The sequence below is a fragment of the Colius striatus genome, chromosome 5 (genome assembly GCF_028858725.1).
Source record: "Colius striatus isolate bColStr4 chromosome 5, bColStr4.1.hap1, whole genome shotgun sequence".
NCBI lineage: Eukaryota > Metazoa > Chordata > Aves > Coliiformes > Coliidae > Colius > Colius striatus.
Genome location: NC_084763.1, coordinates 45,540,464 through 45,567,183, shown reverse-complemented (window position 1 = coordinate 45,567,183; position 26,720 = coordinate 45,540,464). Strand labels below are relative to the sequence as shown.

At 36.4% G+C, this 26,720-nt stretch overlaps 1 protein-coding gene across 3 annotated transcripts in view; it reads right to left on the bottom strand.

The window, feature by feature from the left end:
• The window catches only part of PFKP (phosphofructokinase, platelet), a 42,752-nt gene extending 16,247 nt beyond the window's left edge, over nucleotides 1-26,505 (bottom strand). For 2 of the 3 annotated variants that reach the window (XM_061997288.1, XM_061997290.1), the window contains exons 1-12: nucleotides 26,089-26,485; nucleotides 18,115-18,188; nucleotides 12,376-12,453; nucleotides 9,192-9,381; nucleotides 6,751-6,916; nucleotides 5,969-6,013; nucleotides 5,761-5,869; nucleotides 5,239-5,334; nucleotides 3,721-3,813; nucleotides 3,235-3,360; nucleotides 2,585-2,649; nucleotides 1,753-1,822 (exon numbers count right to left, since the gene is read on the bottom strand). In XM_061997288.1, coding sequence (XP_061853272.1) covers nucleotides 1,753-1,822; nucleotides 2,585-2,649; nucleotides 3,235-3,360; nucleotides 3,721-3,813; nucleotides 5,239-5,334; nucleotides 5,761-5,869; nucleotides 5,969-6,013; nucleotides 6,751-6,916; nucleotides 9,192-9,381; nucleotides 12,376-12,453; nucleotides 18,115-18,188; nucleotides 26,089-26,173 — 1,197 coding nt within the window. In that variant the 5' untranslated portion in view covers nucleotides 26,174-26,485. Of the gene's footprint in view, nucleotides 1-1,752; nucleotides 1,823-2,584; nucleotides 2,650-3,234; nucleotides 3,361-3,720; nucleotides 3,814-5,238; nucleotides 5,335-5,760; nucleotides 5,870-5,968; nucleotides 6,014-6,750; nucleotides 6,917-9,191; nucleotides 9,382-12,375; nucleotides 12,454-18,114; nucleotides 18,189-26,088 lie in introns of all 3 variants that reach the window. The other variant, XM_061997287.1, reaches the window with a different exon arrangement.
• Nucleotides 26,506-26,720: the final 215 nt, after the last annotated feature.

Sequence of the window (26,720 nt, the reverse complement as noted above, 5' to 3'; positions counted from 1 at the left end):
CAATACAAAACAAAAAACCAGAACAGATGTTAGGTAATGATCATGGAATCTCTTCCAATCAGAAAAAATACCCAGGTGGGAGGAAGGAGCAGCAGGACAAAAAGAAAAGAAGATAAAAAAGGGACCATATGTGGATTCTTTTTTAGGTCTCAAACAATCAAAGTGTAGAAAAATGCAAAGGAAACACAGTACCAGAATATCTGTGCTCAGCAGCACTGCTGAAGTGCAGCAATCAGTAGCCTCTAGTGATATGATCAGCTTAGCCTCTTCCTCAGTTCATGGGACGTGTACATATTTCATCTACTTTTTAATTTCCATCCGCTTTTACTGAAGCACACAGATTTAGCTTGTGTGGTCAAATCCAAGTGCTTAATAATTACAAGTGGCCTACTTTTCCTTCTACTGTTATCCATCAGAAAAAAAGATATGGCAAAGCTATTTTGAAACAAAATACAAAAGCCCAATACTAACAGCCCTAAATTTGCAGTGGTATACATAAAAAAAAAAAAAAAACCACCGAACACAGACACACACCTGATCTGTCAAAGCAAATGTTAAATATCCACCAAAAAAAATCCTGAATGCTTTGATCTCTTGAAGGTTAAACTTAGGTCTTTACTTTTGAGAAAAAAAAAAATACTTGAAGTAACTTTGGTCTATATACTCACTTCTACTTATGTTTATGCAAAAGTATAATTTAAATTAGAGTTATTTTATTGTCATCTCCTTGGAAGCTTCTACTATGACTTTAGATTTGTAACCAAGTTTCCTTTACTGTTTGAAGCTTTCCATGACATACTACACAGTATTTTTTGTCAATTAAAATGACTAGTTGTGATTACTTGCTATCCACAGATTTTCAGAACAGATGTCAGCTATTCAAATGACCTTTTCCTATTTTCAATGGCATTTTTCTCCTTCATAATATTGAAAATATTAACCTTTACTCAAATGTTTACGAAGAATAAAAATTAAAAAAAAAGGTAAGTTACATAATCATGCAAATAAGGTAAAAATCACAATTAAAAAAAGAATTAACTAGTGAAGTGACAGTCACCAACTTTCATCAAAACCAGAATCATTCTGCAAACTATTAACGAAGACAAAAAAAATCCTGTCTTAAATTTCTTTGCACATAATATTTAGTTTCTACCTCCTAATAGATTCAAATTTTCTCCTATACACAACTTAAACTACAAAAAAACCCCAATTGAGTTTCCACTGCTGTATTATGCACAGTAATTTATTAGACCAAGTAAACATGATGCATCCATCTTCACTATTCCATCCCACTAAGTCCTGGATTTACTCCTGCTCTTGGGTGGTTTTGCCCTTCAAAAGGGAAGGATAGAATTATTTCATATTGAATCTTCCTTCTTCAGCCTAAGATTTTGACTCTTAATCATGATTACATCACCTTTCCTTCTCTCCATGTTAAGGAACTGAGCATAACAGTAAATATTTGGACCAGACATTATAGCAATTGTGATCAGACACATATCCAAGACAGAAAGAAACTAACAGGAAATTTGTAGTATTTCACTTCTAAAAAATGATAGATATTATTAGAATAAAGCTGTGTGCTGCAAGCATCTTTCTGACATTGTAGCATTTAACTAATTTTATAAAATATCCTATGGTATAGGTTTGAAGACAGTATTAAGGCAGGATCTGGGGGTGAGAAGAAAACCACTATTTGTTATGATTCTCCAAAAGCAGATAGGCATTGCTCACTCAAAGAGAACCTCTTACCTTTGGAAGCTCAGCATCTGGTTTTTTGTGTGACAGTAACTTGTAGGTATTAAGGTTATTTTCAAAGCTCCTAAACAGATAAAGAAATAAGAAAAGGAACATTTAATTTTTTCATAAACTTTCAAAAATAGTCATGTAATATTAGCACCAAAACTACTACAAATACAAACCATATAAAAAACTGGAAATGATAGAACACTGGAAAATGCTCAATATCCTGTAAGAGACTAGTCAGAAAATATAACTCTATAGCTTGCAAGTTAGTTTTACAGATCTGGGACAAAGCATTTTATTATCAACTGAGCTGAAACAGATAATACTCTGTTGACACATAAGAGTGTTGAATGTTTCCCTCCAACATCACTGTTGGGAAACTGACAGCTACTTACAAATAAGCTCACTGCATTGGCCTCAAAAAAAACAAATCTTGAATAAACAAACATATGGCTGCTACAAGTCATCTCATCCAACACAGCAGCTCTTTTCTTTGTGACTAGTTAGGCTAGTATCAGTCACTAGTTTGACAGTATTGAACTAGTTTTTCTTTGGTTCGCAGGTTTTTATGCAAGTAAGAAATTCAACTATTCTATTCAAGCAACTTGTCTTCTATCTCCTCCATTATTCTCAAATACACAAAAATGTATAGATATTATATTATTTAAAATAAAGTGTCAAGTGCCAGCATAGAATCATAGAATCCTTTGGCTGGAAAAGACCTTTATGATTGAGTCCAGACACTAATCACTACTACACCATATTCCTATAAGAACAGAGGAGCAAAGCATTCCTGTTTTTCTAGAGTAAACAAACTGATACAAGTTATTAGAAATACCTTCCACGAAGCCTCACAGCCTCAACAAATCTTCCCTCATCCATGGCTTTCTGGACTTCTTGAGTCTTGAAAAAACAAGTTGATTACTCAATATGCTTAAAAAACACAGGAATTTGATTGTTTAATATATTGCAATACACATATAATGCCAAAATAGCTTTCTAAAGTGAAAAAATAAATATTGCCATTTTACTAATTTATGAGATACCTGTTATCATAGCATAAATTACAGTGGGCAGGAAAAGAATAAAACAGAACAGAAATCTAAAGACTTCCTGGGACAAAAACTATTTAAGAAAGTCACTGTATCTACTTTGTACTTTTTTTTTCAGTTTACACTGAACAGTTTTAGTGCAGAAATCTGTCTGCTGTGTGTGATGGGTAAAAGGATGCAAGCATCTGAAGAATTTTGTTGTAGTTATAAAGAAAAGATCCAAGACAAAATTTTAAAACAAATTAAAAAAAAAAATATATGTTGTTTGTTGGTAGTTTGCAAATAAGTAATACAATATAGAAAACACATATGAAGTTCATTTTCCTAGATGTGGGAAAGCGCTGCACACATTCCCACCAGTGTTTTAATGACAACAGACAATTATTGTACACAGTGGTCTGTTGTAATTAATTCTGGCTTTTTGCCAGAAACTCACCATCTGCACACACTCCATCAAAGGCAGACGGACAGCCTGGTTTCCAGACAGGGACACGACACAGGCAGGGGTAGCTGGAGTAGCTTCTAAAAGGGCAAGAACAGCTTCCACACCCATGCGACTTGCCTGAAAATAGATAATGTTTGAATGTTTAAGCAAGCACTTAAAAGTATAAGGCTTACAATCACAGAAATGGTCATGATTTCTCTAAAAATCAAGCTGAAATCAATTATTCCCTGGTAAGTGAAAATGTTGCAGGCTGTTTAATACCCTTAAGCACAGATAATTTTCTTGCAGCTTTTAAACCTAATACATATTCCTTTAGATAAAGGGCTTCGTTATTCTGAATTTTAGCTATACAGTTAATGTGAGAGAATAATTGGATTGTCAAGTTAATCAGCTAAAGTACTGCCTCATCCTCAAATAAATGATCTAAATGTAGGGCTACTGTGTGGTGCCATGAGTCATTATTTTAGGTTCACTCACCAAAATTCTGTCAAAAGCTGAAGGGGTTCCACCTCTTTGTACGTGACCCAAGATAGTTACTCGAGTGTCAAAGCCGAGTCGCTGAACTACGAGCTGCAAAGATTTTTAAAATAAAGTGGGTTTATTATTAGGCTATTTTAGATAAGCATGTGTTAGCATCACTCTGCTTTATGTGCTACTGAAATAGTAAAATTCTCTATATATTACTATGTCAACAATAATGAAAATACTAAGTTGAACACTAAAGTTAAGCCAGTCTTCAGTGCATTCCTAACCCAAACGTAAACTCCAGGTTCCTTATCTAAACGAACATTAACAATACCAAAACAATGGCCTAGATTGCAATGTTTTACTACAGTTACAATGGCTTCATTATGCACAGCTCAACCTTACAAAAACAGGTCTAAATATTATAATTAGAATGCTTGAACAAAGTTCAAATATAATGTTTGAGTCACTCTACATTTCAACTATGTGTAACACTTAATATCCCAAAGGACTGAGTAAAGATTAAAACTCATCTTCACTAAAGTATCACTGACAAGATTTTAAAAATTTGCTGTAAACATTACAATACTAAAACTGTTTCATTCAGTCAGACTTTCTTTCCATTCCCTCTGTAACACACCAAATCTAAAGTCACAGAAAGACATGTTTTATTAATATATCTTCTGTGAGCTTGTAAGGTTAGGGATCAGTAACGGACATTGTAAAGCATAAAAGAAAATTTATAAGTTATATACAAAATCATCTATCCCAGTTATTTGTAGTTTTTGAATTTTTTAACTGTTTGAAATTTGCAGCAAGCAATGTTTCTTAAATGCACAATAGCTTTCTGTTGTATGCACACTTAACATCGCTTGCTGCTAAATTTTGCTTTGTAAACCCGCAATTCTGAATTAAGAGTCAAAGACCACTCTCAAATGATAGCTGTGGTAAACAAAACTTCACGGTCAAAGTACAAATAAATCTCATATTAAGTTAAAAGTCAGTCATAATTCACTCCTACCAATGACTACTTTTCAGTTTCTTTTCTTAAGAGACTCTGTTCAAAAAAACCAGAATAATTTTCTCTCAAACATTTTTCTTCATCTTAGACATCAATGAAATTTTCAGCAGAGCAGCCATTTAGAAAAAAAAAAGTGTCAGGACTTTGTCCAAAGCAGACAGTATTATTTCATTATGAGACAGACCTTTGTTAAAATAATACAAATATACAGTGAAATGGGATTATCATGACTGGTTGGAGTAAATTTCAGATTCTATCAATTAAGACATTCACGAAATAGGTGTTTGGGACTGTTTTCTTATATTACAAGTAGAAAAGGTTCTAATTGACAGTCACTGAAATAATTCCTCCTTTAGTGGACTAGAGATTCAGATAAAGCAGCACATGAGACAATAAAACACAAGAAGTAAACCACGTGATAAGCTTACAGGAATAAGTTTACAGAAATGTTATTGTTAGTACTGTCTAAAGAACAAAACAAAGTGTATCATAGGGATGTTGACACTTACATCCTTAACCTTCTCTGATGTTATAGGTTTGTTGTGGCAATCAATAGCTCCTTCGGCTACAATAATAATATTCAACCTTTTCTTTCGTGCACGATTCTATAATAAAAATAAAAGTACATCAATATAAGGAAAAAAAGGATATTTACAGCACAATTTTATAATCAGTTGTTATACTTTAAACTAGTAGAATTTTAGGAAATATTTCTTAAGCTTGATCACTTCAGAGTTTACACTCATTTTATCATCATACAGGTCTTTTCATTAATGAAGCCAAATGCTGTGTATCAATGAGGAATGGTACACACACTGCATATATAGAAATAGTTTTATGTAATCCCTAGAGTAGGTCATACAATTATTCAAAACAATCACAGAATGTAGGAAAAGAAGTGTTTAAGATCAAATAGCACAACACTAGAAGCACACTTGCTGAAAATCCTCATCACACTTTTGAATCACTGCTTCCAAACAAACATGTGCATTTTAAACATCTGCAAAGTCATCAGGGAATCCCAAACATACCTCTGAAAGTTTAACACACATTGAATCTTCCCATCCTTCTTCTGGTGGGTATTCAGGAATAAATACCCAATCTGCACCACAGGCTAAGGCACTAACAAGAGCTAGATACCTAAGAAACATAAAAAATGATTAGACATTTACGGCACAGATTTCTTGGTCTTTCACAATTATACATGTACAGATATAAACTGCTGGAGACAATACATACCCACAGTGTCTCCCCATAACCTCCAGAACAAATGTCCTCTGATGGCTGTAGAAATAAGAAAACAAATTAATTGTAATACCGTAAGTCAAAAATAGAGTCTAAGTTCTTGAAATCAGAATCTGATATCAGGAAAAAGCTTGTGTTTATCATGCTTACCAAACACAGAATTCATTAGCAAAACAGAAGGCTATACTAGAAGCTGTATTTAAAAATTACATACTTCCCAACACATAATTCATTTTCACTACTGCTTTCTTCTAAAACATATGAGAGAAGAGGTGAACATTTAATACAAATGTAAATTACTCAGATCCATATATACGAATTGTAATGATATAGCAGTATTTTTAAAACACACAATAATCATTTAATTGCTTAAGTTTTATCGAGGGAAAGCTCATATACAAACAGATGCTACTTTGTACTCTTCAAGGTGTGTCTAGATCTTGTCTAGGACAGTACATCTGGGAAAGGCTAAAAATATCCTAAAAAAAAGCAAGCCTGCTCCTGAGGATGCTGCAGTCTATACAATCAGATGCTTCAAATGTTGCCACAACAGGAATGATGAAAAAGTAGATACTAATAAAAAAATTAAACTGAGACTAAAGATCCAAGCAAAAAGAGCTTTTATTCCCACTCTAGAAATATTACAAATACCAGTTACTCAACTTCTGTTTAAAATTAACTTATATCCTTCACTATTATATGGCAATAAGAAACTTCAGATGTGAAGCACAAACAACCGCATATTTCTTAATTTTTCTATAATATGCACAACTTACCTTTGAGCAGTGGTCATGATGGCATCCACAACCTCAATAATTCTGTGCAAGGCCGAGTCAGTACCTATGGTCATATCAGTGCCACAAAAGTCATTGTCTATGGATCCAACCATTCCCACAATGTTAAGGTAAGCATATTTCTTAACAGCCTCTTCATCAATCTTTCCTGTAAAGAAGTATCCAGAGAAAGAGCTGTAAGACTAGTTATTTTTAAAAAAGAAATATTTTTTACATATGCTTAGGTGCTCTACTTTTGTATCCAAACACTAAATTACATTTACATATTTAGGTAACATGGTTAGTAAAAACTACAAACAAAAACCAAACAACCAAACAAAACAATCCTGCACAGAACTCTTTACAGTAAGGAAGGAAATAAGAGCTTTCCAGTCCATTTCCAAGTGTCAAGAGATTACCAAGTTTTGTAACCAACCTCAAAATTGATGGTTTGAACTTAAACAACGACATTGAAATTGAAGTCTGAGTGTATGAAGTGCAATGAAGTAAAAGGTTGCAAACTGAATGTGATTAAGGGCATATGTAAACAATCAAAAACCAGCATTAAACTTTTGAAGTCTTCTCCTTTGCAACACTGAAAGGCTCTGATTTCATGATTAATCAGCAAATAGAATTGAAAAGCTCCTATTTTAAGTCTTGGTCTGTGTTTCCCAAGACATTAGTGAAAATGCTGAATCATCCAAGAGCTCTAAAGGATCTCAAGGATGAAATGCCTTAGCTGCTTAAAGATTTAGATCTCAGTATCTGTGGATGGGATGGTGGTAAATATAATGCCAAATTTTTAATATGGGATTGAAGAACTATACATTAGTGTGCTTAATGTCTATAGTAGAGAAAATGGTAGAACCATAATGAAAAAGTGAACTAATGTCCATGAAGACACATACAGCATTCTGAAGAAGAATCACAATGTTTTCTATTAATAGATACCATGCATTACAAACCTTTTCCAGAATTCCAATGTTGACTTAATAATCACATGAATATGGGTATCTGGTTGACACATTCTACTTAGATTTCCAAAAAGCCATTGACAAGTTCTGTCATCAAAGGATTTTGAGGAAACTTAAGTAGCCACAGCATAATACACAAAGCTTTTGCACAGAATAAATGACGTGAAAGAGAGTAAAAAATAAGACACAGAGGGCAGTAGTAAATGCAAGTTCTTAGATCTGAGGACGGTAACTGAGTTCTAGAGGGATTTGCGCTGTTCAATATAGCCAGCAATAACCTAGAAAGGGGAATGAGCAGCAAGATGCTAAAGTTTATTGATCAAACTGAATTATTTGGGTTTTAAAGGTGTGGAGTATCTGAGAAGAAATGAAGACAACTAGCAAGACAGTGAGTAGTAAATTAACAGATGGAATTCATTATAGAATCATTTTGGTTGGAAAATACCTTTAAGATCATCAAGTCCAACCACTGACGTAACACTGCCAAGCCCACCACTAAACCATGGCCCTCAGTATCTCATCTATGCATCTTTTAAATATCTCCAGGGATGGGGACTCCACTATCTCCCTGGGCAGCCCACTGTAGATAAATGTAGATTAATGCACACAAAAATTGAACCCTGATATGAAACAAAATAATGCTATTTTCAGCATAGTATCATAATGCTGTTTTCATTAATAAATCAGCTTCAATGCTCAATAGCAGTTAAAAAAAATTCAAAATATTAGGAAATATTAGGAAAAGAATAGAGAACAAAACAAAGATCATTATACTACTGTGTAGATCCATGGTTTGCCCTCATCTTGAATACTGCGTGCAGTTGTGGTCCTCCCCACCTCAAAAAGGACATGGTAGAACTGGAAAAGGTTCAGAGAAGGGCAACAAAGATGATCAAAGGTATAGAACTTACACATAAGGAACAACTAAGCAAACTAGGACTCTTCCATCTAGAAATAGAGACGATGAAGGGAAAATAAGGCAGCTGTAAAATCTCAAGTGGCATGCAGAGAAGCAGCAGGATTGATCATTCACTGTTTGTTCTAACACAAAAATTATAGGACATCAAATGATACTAGAAGCCAGCAAGATCAAAATAAACAAGAGAAGCTTTTTCACAATCTTCATCATTCACTGAAGCTGTAGAACTCCCTCTACACAATGTTTTCAGAAAAAAAATCTGTATGTTTTCAAGGAGACTATACACTCATGGAAGAGACATTAATTAAGGACTGCTAACAGCATCTCGTTCAGGAAGTCCTGAAGACAGAAATCGATGAAACTTATCAGAGTATTTATATATTATAAATAACATATAGCATCAACCCAGCACTATCTAGGCTTTTTGTGTTCTTTTACTTTTCCCTATACATATCAAAGACAACCACTGGGATGGATGCACTTTCAGAAACAGCAGTTTTATGTTCCAATTTTAAACAAATACCATAGATAGGGTCTAAATGCAAACTTACCTTTTTGTGCCAGTTCTTCTAGAAGTCCACTCCATTCTTCACGGAACAGATTGGCACCAGTTAAGCTACCATCTCCACCAATTACACAAAGATTAGTGATTCCTCTCTGAACCAAGTTGTAGGCTGCCTGCAGACGGCCTTCTCGGGTACGAAAGGATTTGCAGCGTGCACTACCAATAACTGTACCTCCCTAGTAAAAATAAGTATAACAGTTTGAATTTATAATCCAGTATTTAATTCATCTTGCAAAAATACAGTAAATGATGGTTATACTGTAACTTAACCTTCAACTTTCTTTTTACAGTAAAATGTGATGAAAACCAAAGAATTATCAAATCTGTGGGGAATTATGTTCAAGAACGAATATATACACCAGTGAAAATGGAAATAACGCTCAAATGACTGATAACCAACTTATTCTTGAAGAAAAATGATACATGGTTTGGTATTAATTTCAGCAGCATTTCAAGAAACCATCTAATTGTTACTTATGTGTGATGACAACAGAAAAGAGATACAGTACTAAGTAAAGTGTTTGGATGAATGTGATTCAAAGCAGTCACATAAAAGCTGTACTCATATGATTTGTAAAGTCATTAAGCATTTCAGTTCTCGAGCTAATATCCTAGCCACTATCTTACCATTGCCATTAAAACACACAACAGCTGCTAGTGGAAGACAAAAAGTGCAATAAAAGCAGTTCAGCTTTCTTCACAGACAAAAAAGCAGAGGTGTACACATGGAGATGATATTCTAAAAATAACAATCAAGACTAAAAGCCACATCTAAATTAGATAACTTCATAATTAAAGAAACATAGTTTTAAATGGAAAAGAGACCATATAATTGAAGTAGAATCATACAATAAAAGAACGGTAGCGGTTGGAAGGGACCTTTAGAGATCACCTAGTCTAATCCCCCAGCTAGAAACACATCCATCTAGATCAAGTCACACAGGAAGGCATTCAGGTGGGTTTTGATCTCCAGAGAAGGAGACTCCACAACCTCCCTGGGCAGCCTGTGCCAGGGCTTCATTACCCTTACTGTGAAATAATTTTTCCTTACGTTTAAATAGAACTTTTTGTATTCCAGTTTCTTTCTATTACTGTCCTGTCACCGGATACAAAAGAAAAATTGATGTCCCAACCTCCTAACACCCACCCTTTAGATATTTCTATGTATTAATGAGATTCCCCCACAATCTCCTCTTCTCTAGACTAAGTCTAAACAGTCTCAGTTTCTGCAGCCTTTCCTCATAAAAAAAGATGCTCCAGTCCCCTGATCATCTTGGTAGCCCTGTGCTGGAGTCTCTCCAACAGTTCCCTGTCCCTCTTGAGCTGGGGAGCCCAGAACTGGACACAGTACTCCAGATGAGGCCTCACAAGGGCAGAGTACAGAGGGAGCAGAACCTCCCTCAACCTGCTGGCCACACTCTTCTTGAGGGATCTCAGGATGCCATTGGCCTTCTTGGCCATGAGGGCACATTGCTGGCTCATATTTAGTTTGCTGTCAATCAGGACTCCCAGGTATCTCTCTGTAGAGCTGCTCCTCAGCAGTTCGACCCACAGCCTGGTGCATGGGATTGTTCTTCCCCAGGTGCAGGACTCTGCACTTGTCCTTGTTGAACCTCATGAGGTTCCTCTCTGTCCAACTCTCAAGCCGGTTGAGATCCTGCTGAATGGCAGCGCAGCCTTCTGGGGAATCAGCCAGTCCTCCCAGTTTGGTGTCATCAGCAAACTTGCTGAGGGTACACTCTGTCCCCTCATCCAGGTCGTTGATGAAGATGTTGAACAAGACTGGCCCTAGATCCGATCCCTGTGGAACTCCACTGGCCACAGGCCTCCAACTCAATTCTGTGCCATTGATCTCCACCCTCTGGGCTCTGTCATTCAGCCAGTGCTTGATCAAGCTCACTGTCCATTCATCCAAGCCACACTACCTGAGCTTTCTGATGAGGATGTTATGTGGGACATTGTCAAAAGCCTCACTGAAGTCAAGGCAGATGATACTCCCTGCTTTCGCTTCATCTAGTCAAAAACAATGTAATACAACTTATTCTGATAAAATAGAAATATATATTGAGGTCAATAATCTTTTATCAAAACAATTAAATACAATCCTTAAGACGTATCCTCAGCTCCACTGTCTGTTGAACTCCTAGCATTTAAGCTCAGAGAAGTATTTTTCTTACAGTATGTACGTTGTGTACACGTATAGAAGGATGCTTATGTCCTGCTCCTGCTCATGTGTGGCTTGGCCATGAAATCTTAATTTTCTCTTAATCTTAGTGTCTGGATGATGCTCTTAGTCACAGGGTTTAGTTTTACATAGTCCTCCAAGACCAGAAAGTTGGACTTGATGATCCTTACAGCCCCTTCTATCTTCAGATATTCTATGATTACAGATTGTCTAAGATGGACGAGTTATTAAAAAAACCCACCAAAACCCAGAATATATGTGGACAAAATATCTCACAGTTCTCCAAGGTATTTGTTTGCTTAAAATAAAAAAAAAAAAAAAAAAAACAACTATTTTTCCCTCTGCTAACTGTGTTGTGTTACAGTAGCTTTACAAAAGGCTTCAAACAAACATATGCTGCACCTGAAGGTAGTTTTCAGCAAGCCTGGCAAGCAGTAAGGCCTCTATGCCATACATAGCATCTGCTCTAGAAGAGGTAAGGTTGCCATGCTGAGGAAAAGTATAATGAGATCCAAATTGCAGAATGTTGAAATAGAAATATACAAAGTCATTGGTATTATCAGAATGCTGGAGAACTACACTGTAATTACAATCATTGCTATAATTGTAAATCCACTTACACAGCCAACAGAGTTTTGTAAGCAAACCCTTGCCTTACAAAACACAGTTGTTTCATATTTTAGCCCTATAATGTCTTTTTTATTAAATATAGGCTTGTCATTATGGCTTTAGAAGACTAATGACATGTAATGTTGAAAATCTAGGACAAAAGTTTTCAAGATTGTTTGTGTAGGCCAACTACAGGACCACGCAAAGATCCATATAAAGTGTCGGACACCTATACTGTAGAAATCAGGCTCTGCTAGATGTCATGTGTGCTGGTCACTCAGTCATCATAGAATTACGGTGGTTGCCTGGATCTCAAATTTTGTTTCCTATTCAAAGAGAGAGGATATGGGTTCCAGCCCCATTCTGTAACACTTACCACTTGCAGGATACTTGAAACACTTTCCCACGAAACTTCCACTATATTATCACCCCCATCAACCATTCCCTGGTAACCCTGAAATAGAAAAAGTATTTCAGAAGCCTGATTTGAAAAATTGTGTAACATTTTCATTGCACTGCTATTCACTGCTATTCATATTTTAATGCTCTGAATTAAAAAAAAAAAAGTAATTTATATGAAACAACATTCAAGCAAGTATCACATTGGAGGGGAAAAAAAAAAAGCCAAACAATACCTCTTCTTTCTAAAAGATCAAAAAGAAAACTTCAAGATAAAGTAATACTTTTCACAGATTACACAGTTTATAAACTAGAATGAAAACGTATTTCTCCTTTCTTAGGAATAAATATTCTGTTATCTTTTAAGAACTACAAAAGCATTATAAAATGTGCTCCCTAAAAATATAACCTTAGCCTTAGAAAAAGAAAAAAATCTACCTTTGTAACACTTTACATTTTTTCCCCTCAAGGCAGGTATAAGCAAAACAAAATAGCAACAACTAACAAATTTTCTAAACACAGAAATCAGGTTTGGAAGGAGTTACAAAATAGAGGAAAGAAATTTAGTAGAAAAATACAATCTTTAGTGATACATTTAAGAAATCCTTAATACCGTAACTGAAATGGTCTTTAGAAACCATTGCATGTTGTGAAAAGTAAAGAACTACACTCCATCAAAAGAAGGAAAACTATCCAGTGAGCAGCTGAAAGGTTTTGTTACTCCTGGCTTTATTAATTCTGCATAAATACTAGCAGAAAGACAGTTACAATTATAATTCTTTTCCAATAGGTGAACACTGATTCAAAAACAAAGCAAAACCCACAGAAAAAAAATCCACAAAAATAAAATACAGCACAGCTCTAATCTGGAAAAACCTGATACAAACACCACTACCAACCATAACACCAATGGTGTTAACATTCAAAACAAATGAAAACAAACATGACAATTTTCATGTTTCCATTTTTTGATTATGTGTACATATAGATTTCATGCTGAGAAACAATTTGCTTTTCTTCTGCATGCAGTTCTTGTATGACCGCACATATTTAGTTTTAGGGTTCTCAATAATAAATCAGATGGAATTAGAAACAGAAGGGAGTTCAGAAGACAGCAAAATTGACATTATAAATTGGAGACACTTTGGCACTATCTATAGCTTTTATCCAGTAAACAGTAACTTGGAAATGTACTAAGCCTACACAGGCTTAAAAAGCCATACATATTAAATAAATGCTGTATCCTCCTTTAAGTCCTTCACTAGCATGATAGGACAAGAATTCATAGGCAACAAATCCAGATGTTGCATCAGTTTGTAACACTGACAGTAGTAAGCTGTGCTACAATCTGACAGAAATATATACAGTTTACATATTTGCTCCAATCATTTACCATCCATTTTTACTTGAGAGGAAAAATAAAGCACATCCAAGAAAGTATTATATAAACATATACATAATTCTACACATATCACGAGATTTAATGTTGAAAACTCCCAAACTGTATTTTGTTAACAAATCTAAAACACAGATTCTACTTGTAACTGTAAGATTTTTAAATACAGTATAGCTAGGCTAACCTATGACCAATTCCTGCACCACACATGTCTAAAGCAGAAAGAGTTCAAGTGTTCTGCTTAGGAATCCACAGTAGTTCTACTTTCTATGCGTAGACAAGTGAGAACAGGGGCTGCACTAACAATTCCTCCCAGTACACAGTAAGCACAGGGCACTTTTTGAACATGCCAGATTAATTTTAATTGTTATATTAGCTTTTCCTAACTCAGTTCTGCTTGCAAAGCAGTATATGTAAGATAGCTCTGAACATCGCTAGAATTTTCACACTGTTCTTCCACACCATTAAGAGATTCAAAAGTCACAGAATTAAAACAGTTTTTTAGAAAAGCTATAGGGAAAAATATTATTGTTAATTATAACTGAAGTATTGATAATAGTAATGATTTACAATTACAATTTTTGTTTTTAAAACACTGATGCTAAGTTGGGTACTGGGCAACTCATTCTAAAGTAGGAATTCAACTTGAAATATTTTATCAAGTAGTTAAAACAGTGTTACAAGTATCTGGTCACTCAAAATTACTGGTAGATGTGAATAGAGACCATTAATAAAAAGAGGATGGGAACCTCTCAATTTACTTTTTTTTAAAAAAAAAAAAAAGCCCTACTTAAGATTCTCAAAATGGAGCTTAGGTACTAAGATAAAAAAGTAACAGGGCAAGAAGAGAGTAAAAAGTAAAGTGTCAAAAATATAGTAAATATATAAGCAATATACTTACTATATTATAACGTATATTATACTTGCTTATTCCCATTTTATGCTTATTTCTTCCTCTACGCAAAATTTGAATATTCAAAGTTTAACAAGATTAAATCTCTGCAGGACAAATGATCACAGAGTGCAAACATACATACTGTAACTCCTGCAGAGAGTGGTAGAGATCCTAAATGTTGCTTCCAGTCTTAATTCTGGAAACAATAGCTTTCAAAAAAGAAGTTACGTTCTGATATGTTACATGCAAGCTATTTTGGGCTTTACATTATTTATGTTTACTTACTGAGCTTTTTCAGCCATTACCCGACAATGTAAAATACTAGCATCACTGAGTGCACAAACCACCACATGAAGGACATGGAAGTTTTCCTCACAGAAATTCATGAATGCCACATCATTGCATTTCCAATGCCAGCCTCTTGAGAAAAAGAACCTTAATCAAGATGAAGAATCTTAGTAGTAAGAGCATGTATCCACTGGGAACTATGTGCTTCAATCCTAGAAAAAGTGCAGGTTATTTGTACAAATATTTAAAACTTTCATTTCTGAAATGAATTACTGTAAATGGGAGGCATCACTTTTTTTTATCATTCCAAATTAAACAGAAAAAAATAAACCAAACAAAGGAACACAAAAGCCCAACTAATTTAAATAATTCTGTTGGTTTTAAAAAATTTTAAACTAATCTCCTAGGGCACCCTGGTAGTTTCATTTGTACTGCCAGCTCCAAGATTTTTACAGCATGAGTGACCACAGGCATTCAAATTTTAATTTAGATTCAGGTAGATTTGAGGAATAACATGAGTCTAGCCAGTGGGGGTGACTACAGACTAACTAGCCCACGGATTCCAATGTCTACCTGATTCTTTCTTTGGGCTTTGGTAAACCCAACTTAAAAAAGGCTACAGCATTACTTGAATCTAGTTATTTTTATTGTTCTTTATTTATTTGTCTTGGTAATCTGTCTCTCATTGCAAAATGAAGCACAATAGAGTTAGGAAACAAAACAAAAATAGAGTTATAGTTTTAATTAGAAAATGGATATAAGTTTTAGCCACTACTGTACAAAATTGATGGTTTTACGGTGCAAAAAGAAGTTCTTAAGGCACAGAAAGTTACAGGAGAAAAAGTGTGTAAGACAACTAGAGCAAAGAAGGCTTGAAAAGATTGAGACTTCTAACTCATTGTTGGCTTCAAATAAGAAAACATCTTTAACATTTTGGATGTTGCTATTTCAGTTTTTTTTCTTTTTCAAAGCAGTTTCAATACCAGTATCACTTTATTTTGACGTGTGTCTAGTTAAAATGCCTATTCAGAGTGCAGGCTAAAAATACACTGTTATCATTGCTGAACACACTTAAGCCTGTATTTGATAACCTGTAATTTAGGAAGATCTTATTAAAATTGTTAAATAACTTCAAATATATACAAAAATACATCTCTGTATATGTCGTGCAAAGCCTTATAAAAAAGGATCATTAGTGACAAGTCTCACTCTAAGATTCTGACCTTCCACTACACTTGTCACTTCCATCTCTTTCCTATTTCCAAGTCCTGAGATGAAATAGTTGTTTCATTTCAAAGCTTAAGACATTTTCTTTGAAGTACTTACAAATATTGTGAAAGAAAACTGACTTAATATTTTTTTTTAAGACCGGGAAGAAAAAAGGTTAGCATTCAGTACTTCCTGAAATGCAAGATTTAACAGTCCAATCTAGAAACAAAGATCTCTTTCAGAGATGTAACCCATACTTCCAGTGAAATGTGCATTTTTCTATGCTGTTATAGTGAAGAAAGAACAATATCTAATTGAAATTCAAAACTTCAACTTTGGCTTTATTTTTACAATTGTTTTTCATTCAGAAATGTGTGACTTCATGTTGGCAAACTCTAGCAATTAACAGAGGAACATTATAACTTAAAAAGTGCAATTTTGCTAAGTTCAAGAAAGCAACTGAAATTTTGGAAATTTATCATTGAATACACCCTGTGATACAAAACAGCTTTTAAAAGGAGACAAAAGTAAATATACCGTAAGATGAACAACAAAGATGATAATCCTTAAGTTAAAACACTATTAAAAAAAAAAAAATACCCATGTTCTAGCCTTTAAAGATGGGTAAAATTCCCTCATTTTCACAAAAGTATCTGACCCATTTCAGCAACCCACAAAACAGCCAAACGCTGAAGGAATTCTAGAAATTGGCCATGTAATTAGCACACACTAAGTATTCAGAGCTACTTGCTGTAGCACAAAAGAACTTCCAAGCACAGTGCTCTGCTTATTTGCATTCCTCTGCTTATTTGCATTTCAATATAATTCACAACTCTTTAGTAAATGAACTATAAGAATAAGCAGACACAAATAAAATGCATATATGGCTACTTTTTAAAGCTAAATATTGTCTTTTGCATATATAAAACTAAAGTGCTTTCCTGGCAATTCTATGAATTCTAACATCTCATATTTTTATATTAAACATTAAAATGACATTATGTTAGGAATACTGCCTACCAAGTTTTGCCTTGTATCAAACGTTCCTTATGATTGGTAATCACCACAAAGGAGTTGTACAGGAATTCCAGCGTGAACAGAATGACTTTGTACTACTAGACTCATTGCATTTTTTAATCCACAAAAAACTGAAAGTGTGGTTCAGGCAAAAGTCTAACTATAACTTAGTCTTCCAGTAAGCTATACACAGACGGTATACTATTTTCGAACTTACGTTAAATTTGTCTCAGCATTTCTTCATATCAAATAATTGTTGCAGACATCAACAATCTTCATGCACATGCAGTCATAAGCTTCAATCACAAAATTCTGATGTCTGAACACACTATTTATGGTAAAGGTGTTTTGGTGAGGTCTTTTTTATTTGTTGGTTGGAGTTTTTTCAGTTACAACTTCCTACCTATAAGCTAGGAAATTTGGCACCATCTTGACCGTAGTATTCTTTATCAAAACCAAGTTGTGTTATCTCTGAAATGAGGGCAATGGCACATCCTTATCATACTTTAGGAAAATAGACTGTGGGGAAGCCAAAAGGTTAAGAATTAGTAGTTCCACTAGGTTTTGAAAGGTATTTGTAAGATGCAATATTTGTGGCCAAATATCTAACATACACAAGTACACAGTTCACTGCTGGGTGACAACCACCTCTGGTTTTCTGACTATTTTAAAGCTTCTGGTGGCCTATGAAAAATTTCATATATTTTTTTTAAAAATAAATAGTTTTAGCATATATGTCAGTAAAAGTACTTTCCATAAAATACAAAATATGATACAAAACATTGATACAATGAAACGGAATGACATCTACAACGCATCTTTAATTTAGACTATTCACTCTCCACAAGGTTTCCACAAAAAGTCAAGTACAGCCAGAAGACAAACAAAGAATGAATAAAACAAAAACCAACCTCATAAACAAAATACACTTTGGCTTTTACATAGATTCCCATGCGTACTACTGCGCGCACAGCAGCGTTCATACCTGGGAAGAAAAAGCAAAATCACATTGTTATAGGTAATTCAGTACTTTGTTATGATATAAATTTTAAGTATTTTTAAGAAGAAAGGAAATATTAATTCATTCCTAAAGATGATAATCATCATCTATTAAAATAGAAATTTGCTTAATGACAGTGCAATCAGCCCATGAACCTGCGTTCAGAACTATCTGCTCATTACAATAATTATGTAGACACCAGCATGTGTTAATCAAAGGTTAAATTGATGCTGTTGTAACACAGCATTGTAAAAGTAACAAAACCAGAAACAGAAAGTAAATTCATTTCACAATAATGATTAATTTTCTATTTGAAAAGTAAAACATTCAGCTGGTTAAAAATTAGCTTCTTCAAAGGAAAAGCCATAACAGTTTTCCTGAGCTTTACAAAGTAAGAGACTATACTACTGTAAAATCTTCCATTTAAGTTCAATGGTCAAACACCTCACTGTTGCTCAGGAGATTGAAGTTCCACTAGTCTTTTCACATGGGTTAAATGAATTTCTGTCATAACCAATCCCTTCACATTCTGTGTTACCTTACTCATTATTCAGGAATTTCCCAAAGTATTAAAACTAATTGCTTCCATACCACTTGAACAGACACCGGAGATTATGCAAAGCACAAGGATAGAAGTAGTAGTTAGGCTACACTGAAAGAAATAGCCTCAGCACATCAATTGAAAAGGGATGCCAGAAACGTGACAATACAAAATACTGGGCACCAGTTCTCCAAATCTGTCATACTTAGTATCAAAATAGCGAAGCAGAAATCAGCTCTGCTGTTTAACATAGTTATTAAGTGTTCACCTCTCTAAAGATGTAAAAAGTCAGCAACTACAATACATAAACCCACAACACACTAAACCATAAATATCTATTCCTACAATATCCAACCATTATTAGAAAAAAAAAAAATGGAGTTTTAGAAGTTTATCTGTCTCAAAAAGAATGAGACAGAAGTTTTCTAAAAGATTTATGACTTTGGAACAAAGCCAGAATAAAGTCAGAAAAGTTGGCCAATATGAAACAAAAAATTAAGTTTGCCAAAACTTAATGTCCATATAGATGTCACTTAGCCTTAAGATTAAAATCACAAGTAACATTGTATTCACATCAATTCTGTACTAGAAAATAACAGCAAGAATTCTTTCAGAGTGAGCCTTGCGGCTGAGCTGGAAAAAGTTCTCAAATGCCAAGACAGCTATAAGTACAGGTTTGGATGATGGATCGGATGATGTCAAAGAAAAGAAAAGAATCTCATCTGATAAGCTGTACTGAAAAAGTTATCATGCTCAGTCTCAGATCAAAACAGACCTACTACACGGAGCAAAGGTTTCTCCTCAGTAAAAGTTTTCATAACAAGAATATCCCCACCTCCCTCATAAACAATGTCCCCTGGAAAGCAGATATATAGAATTTTAAAGCACTCCCATTTTCCTCAAACAGGGAAGACACAAACACAAGCTACTCTTTCCAAAGCCCACAGCTTGCTTGCATTAATGTCAGGTGGGAGGGTGGGGTTTTTTGTGTTATAAGTTGGTAAGGAGGTTTCTCAGTAATTTGGGTTTTGAGGCGTTTTTTTGTTGCATTTTGTTGGGGTTTTTTTTTTTGGGGGGGGGGAGTGTCTTGTCATTGTTTGTGGAGGGGTTTTCTTAGACATGAGAAGAACTTTTTATATTATCCACTTGATGGCAGAATTCTAGAAGAGTGGCTAAAAGGTTCATTTTCTAAAGGGAAAATGTTCATCCTCACTAGGGGACGACTACTCAGAACCTTCTGGTTTAAGAAACTTCAAGTTTCTGAGATCCAATTCTATATACTTTCTTAGTGAATAATTCCCAGTTTCTGTGTGTCTTATGTAAAAAACTAGGTAAAATGCTCAATTTATCTGCTACAACAAAGGACAAAAGCCCAGGAAAAAAAATCCACTGAAATTAAAGACAGAAAGTATCTTCTTAGTTCCAAGACTGTAGCTTTCTAAGTTTATGTAACACATATTTTCTTATAATTTAGATGCCTATTTTATTTATTTATACAGAAAAAGGACATGGGAATTTACACAAAGAGGTGGCCTACATTTCAGAAGGGTTGAGGAGTGAAAGATGTTATTTAACATCTACTAAATACACTTAAAACATTGAAGCTTTAGACTTTACACATTGGCTATCAAAATCTGAATACACTCCTTGCAGTGATTCAAGTATGTAAATACAGAGAAATTCATTAAGTCTCTGTAGAACTTGTCTAACAAAATGTTGCTGTATCTGGTTATTTGTCAGTCTTACAATAGTATTTGTGAATTACCATAATAGGTATGAAATATAATTATATGCTTTTTATTGAAAGAGAGATTTACTGAGTTAACCATGGATTTACTCCTGAATTATAAATATAGTCTGATAAACATACAGGATTAGAAGAGCAGCTTCAGAAGAAAGCCAAGAGTAAAACCAGTATTTTTTTAAATAATGTAAGAATTATTTAAAATCTTCTGAATTGACACTTGCTTTTGCATTAAAGCTTGTGACAGAGGAAAAGACTTATTTTTCTCATCTGATCTCAACAAAGATTAAGCAATTTGCAACTACTTACACGGCCTTACATAATGTTTGAAATTAAGTTAAGAGTTGATAATTTACTGTCCTTCTTGATATTATCTATTTGTCTTTGAAAGTAATAATTTTCATTGCATTATGAACTATGGCAGAAATCTTCACATTATTTCAAAGGCATTCCCTTCCCCCAAGACTTCTCCTCTCTTATGTCTACATCCTGTTCCACATAACACATGCACCACTAACATGGAGAAGTTTGAATAAAATTATAACACCATTTTGTGTCAAAGCTAAGTTTTCCTCACTTTTCTCAGCCAGACAAGCCTTAAAATAAATAACTGCAATACTAACCATACAAAAGAAAAATCAAAACTATGCATCTTGGACGAGCACCAAGAAATACTTAAGTACCATCAATTGTAAAGATAAATATTGGCTTGAATGCAGTAATGCTTAATGACTTAAACATATGCACTGCTATCCTGAATAAAAGACTTTAAAGACCATATAGCAAAACACAGAAACTAAGGAAAATGTCTAAACATTACCAAATAGAAGGACTTCCTTCAAATATGTAAATGGATATAACAGTAATGATGTAAGAGCCTATCATCATCATGATGCAAGAGCCTATAATCATCAAAAGGGAAAATGAGAAGCAGTCAAAATACAAGACCAAATCATTAAGAAAACAATTTGTGTTTGTTACATTTACCTCTAATTAGAGATTTTATTGCATCTAATCACAATAATGAATCTAGATAGCTGAAGACAATGCTATACAACTTTTCTAAACAGTAATATTTTATTAGATTGGAACATTCACTGCACAAATATATACAATAGCATAACATCTAGACTACATGATAGATCTCCTTCAAAAGTTTAAAAAATAAATCTCAAGTTTCAGTCATGGAATTCACTAATCATAGAAGCAGTTCCTCCAAAACATTAAATGCACTGATATAGTTACACTCATCCATTAATAACCATATTCCTTAATTTTATGTACAAATTTTATGTCCATATATATTGACACATGTATCCATGTATTTTAAATAGATGTTTATACACATGCACACTATTGTTTATTGGAAAAGGTGCCTTTTAGAGAGCTGCTAGAATTTAAAAATTCCTTGTGACTATCTTCAAATTACGTAAGTGTTAACAAATAAACTATAATTTGGATGACAGAAGAGGTGTGGGTTTTTTTGTTTTTTTGTTTAAATGTTAAAATTTTATTTGTTCATATGTTACCTGGACAAGATCAGTACATCTGCCCTATCATATTAAATATGTCTTGTTGATGTTGCTCAGAAGTCTGTAAAGCTTCAAGAGTAGAAAGATGTTCATCTTTGTTTCCACAGCCTGTGGTATTCCAAAACTCTGGAATCCAAAAGGCTATAGGGTTTTTTTATACTGTTTCTAAGATCAGAAATTGCTGAAAGAGTGGAGGTCTTTTATTTGTTTATTTTTTTTTTCTTCCAGTGTACCTTATTTAGACAAGAGTTAAACAAAGGACAGTACATCTGCATACTATATTAAACATGCCGGTAACGCTTCAAATGTAGACAGATGCAAATCTTTGCTGTAGCAATCATGGTTTATGATATTCCAGACTACCACATTGCAATCTATAAATCATTTACTTATGCTGCCTACCACAACACTAAATCTTCGAGCTTATCTCAAAAATAACACAGTTATATTAAAATACAGTAACTTTGAGACAGTAAATTGGGCAGCAGCTCCAAGTCACCACCAACACAGCATTCCCCAATAGTGCACAACTGCCTTCTATCAGAAACTTTCAGATGACATTTTTCCTGCTGCTAAGCCATACCTACCAGAGTCAGAAAAAAATCTTCTGATTGGAGGATATATGAATGTAAATAACCTACCATGGCCAAAAGTGTCTGTAGCAGCAATTGCCAACCCACCTCAAATACAACCAGTCTACTTCATGACCCAAAGCAGATCATGACCAGAGAGACTCACCATCTGAAGACAGAGACATGATTTAAAACCCATTTATTGGTCCACCTTTCTGCACTGCAGCCACTATAATTTAGAAATAATCCAGAAATAGAACACTTAAATTTTGAGAATCAGTTGTCAAAATTTCTTTTGCCTCAAGGTACTTGTGAATATGGTGAAAATACTTTTTTCCTTCAAAATTTAACACTTCGCTAGATAAAGGAATGGCCTGCAAAGTTTAGTATTTACAAATCTTGTACTGAAAATACATGTCTTTTTTTTCTATGAAATAAAATCACTGATAAATTCTTCAACCCCACCAAATAAATTAATATACCTGTGTTTAAAATATGGTAACTAAACCCTAACAGTTCCAGTGGGACACATACACATTCTTTAGTTCTTAATATTCCACAGATAGTAAAAAGGACAAACAAAAAAACCTTCCAAGGAAGTATCACAAATATGAGAAAGCAATTTAAAAGTTAACATGTCCTATAAATAGAAAGGCTTGTGTGATTTACCTAATGCTGCTTGTAAATTATTAAAAAGTACAAGAACAGCAAAGGCAGTAGCTTCTATTTTAAAATAATTTCAAGCATATTTTGTTCTAGGCTGATTTACAGTCCAATTAAAATCAAGGCACCTACTGATATGAAGATTATATGTTTACTGCAACACTAATGGGTGTTCTTTCTACTCCAATGTCCTGTGAGTTTAGCTTTCATTACGGATATTCTGAAGATTTCTAGTGTTTAACAAATCTGAAAAAAACAACAACAAAAAAAACAAACCCAGAAGACTGGAACTCTGTTCTTCATATTGGTTACCTTTTTGCCTACTTCAGAGTTAGTAGTTTTGCCTCACCTACAATTCGCTCAAACATTTCAAACAGCTCTGCAGTAATAGTAACAAGATTCCTTCTGCTTATGCTTCACAACTTCACTTCTCTCATATTTGCCACTACAGAGGGCATATGACCTTGACAGGGCATGACTCATTCTGTCCTTTGTTCAACTCCTAACCTAGTATGCAAACAGACCTGAGGTTGTGTATTTTACATGTCTATTCTATTACCAAGATAGTAAACATATGAACCTTAACTGTGGCAATTCTGTTGAAACAATCGAGCTGTTGGGTTTTTTTTCTCTGTCTCTTCTAAATCAAGGAAACATCACTGCCTACAAAACAACTTGGGAGACACGCGGTTTACTTTCTTTGGTCTTTGCGACAGTCTCACTCCTCAGACAGTAATTTTCACAAGCTGGTACTTTTTTGTCCCTCCACGCAAACATGCTTCAGTTGCAATCTGTCAGGTAATGAACTGATTCTGCAAGTTCTTTAAGTGCTTTAATACACGTAGTGGCAAACACAGATTAATAGTTTATAAAGAGAGATACATCTGTTGCTGTATTATATAATCTCCAGCCACGCGGAAGCAAGTAGCCGACTCAGCCTCCTGATGAACACACTACTGCTGGTTGAGGCAATGCACTGTCACACTTTAAAATTAAAATGGCGATTTGGCAACCAGTTCATTAAAACAGAGATGCCTTTATTCACAATCCCTCCTTGAATCATTTAGCAGTGAAACTGATGACACTGACAACAAACTATGGATAAAACTTGAACGAGTGTAACCTCAACAAGGACCAAAGAGCAGCCATTTAAGGGCATCAATTTGGTTTTTCTCTGGAACCGTAACATTTTCCTCCTCGTTTGGTAAGGAATCCCTTCCACTCCTGACAAGAAAGGGTTTCAGATAATCACAGGTAAACCCGGAGGCTCCCCGTTATTCCTGCGGGCGTTGGGAGGGTGGATGCTTCTCCCTGCCCAGATGACGCAAAGAGGCGGAATCTGCAGCGACTCGCGGCGGATCACGTACACACCGGCGGTGGGGAGGGAGCGGGGAGACACTGGTCCACGCCAGCGTCCACCTCACGAACGCGCCGGGAAAGCGAAGGGAGGAGAGGCAGCCGCCGGCACCCGCTCGCACGCGAGGAAAGCGGGTTGGACGCCCCAGATGTGGAAGCGGGCTGGTCCCTGCAGCTCCCCGCGTGCGTTAAAGGCAGAGGAAATGGGTCATTAAACTACTGAGCCCACACAAAAGAAAGGAAAGAAAGCCCTGCTGCCTTCTCGAATAAGAATGCCGTTTCTTCTTTAAGAGAAACCCCTTTCGAGACACCCCCGGGGGGGTGGGAAATCGTAATTTAAGGGAAGGAGCTAAAAGCAATCATCACTAAACAACTTTACTGGCAAAAGCAGAGCCCTCTGAAATAGCATGCAGCATTGCACACTTGAAATCTTAATTAACTGAAACTTCAAACTATTCACGTATATGAGATATTCTGGTAGAAAAGGGGAAACGAAAGGGTAGGAAAACGTGACTCCATGACTAAGTTTACTGCGATAAAGTCTCTTTTCTTTCCCTTCCCTCTTAATGTCTACAGGTCTTTTGTTCTCTCTCTCCTATAGCTAGGACTCCAGCTACACTTACAGAGATTTAAGGAGGTGAAACGCGTTTCCAAGATACTCCCACGAGGCTACAGAGTAAACTACCATCTCAGCGCTCTAAATCATGGGTAGGAATATAGAAGTGCTCACGGTGCCAAAATGAAGTGGAAAGCAGATGAGGCGAGGGCTGGCAGAGCCCCAGCAGCGCAGACAGCCTCCCACCCGCCGTGCAAGGCAGCACGACCTCCTCCTCCGCTCACATCAGCCATCCGCTCTCCCTCCTCGCTCTCCTCTCCCCACCATCTCCCGAGGGGTGAAGACATTTTGGTGGCAGAAGTTATTGGAGCGTTTCTACCCTCTTTCCTGCCAAGTCAGACTCAGGGGAAATGTGATGAGAAACGGAGGGAGGAGGAAGGATGAGGATACGTTTGCAGCTCAGGCGCCCAGGCCGCGCAAAAATGATTTATCATTTATTTTAAATGACCCTACTAAGAGAGACAACTCGAAGGCCGTCACGGAAAGAGAAACCTCGGCAACTTCGTGTGTCCTACTCCCAGACCCCGCTTTCTCGTTCTACTACCTCCATGTGCTCCTCCCGCGCGGCTTTCCGCAGCCACCCCAGAAGCAGCCCATGCTTCCTCCTCCCTTCCCGCAGACGCTGCTACATCCACTATAGCTCCTTCCTCAGCCTCCCTCCCAGCCTGCCTGTCTGTCTGGGAGGCCCTTCGCGCTCCTGACTCCTCATACCATCCCCCGAGGGACTCCCCACTCTCACCTTCCCTTTAGGCTGGCCCCTGTCCCCACCGTGCCCGCAATTCCCTCCACCACCATCTTCTGCCTCTCCTTCTCCTCATCTTCCTCTCGGTCGCCCCCGAAGCGAAAGGTTTAAGCAGCTACCTTGGGCATCGCCGCCGCTGGTCAGCACCCCGATGGCTTTCCCGGTGCCCGAGAGGTTCTCGAAGAACTTCGGTTGGTGATCCATGGCGCTGCGGGGGCGGCACCGGCGGGCGAGATGGAGGTCGCTGAGGGAGCCCCTGACCACGGGGCTCTGCCTTGCTACCGGAGGTACACACTCCGCTGGATCGAGTCTTTGGCCTCTGCGGAGAAAGACCAGGAAAAAAAAATGTAGGTGGCTGTATACAGGCAGGTATGTTCCTACAGGGAAAAAAAAAGAGGGGAGGGGGCGGCTCTCTGAAAAAGCCCGGGAAGAAAAAAAAAAAGAAAAAAGATGAGGAGAGAGCGGAAGGGATATGCAGCGCTCACATCGCAGCAGACCGCCCGCCTCTCCCCCCGCCCTGCCCGCAGCCGCTTCCTCTCCCCGCTCGCCGGCAGCCCTACGCGGCGCGGCCCGGCACCGCCCTCCAACGCCCCTGCGGTAGCGGCGGCTGACGGGCAGGCCTGGCGGCCAATGGGGAGGAGAGCTGGCGCCTCGAGCGGCGGCCGTTGCGGCGGGGCTCGCGGGGAGGCGGTGCGAGGCTGAGGGAGCGGTCGGCGGCGCGGGAGGGGCTGCAGGTGGGGGCGGGAGGCCG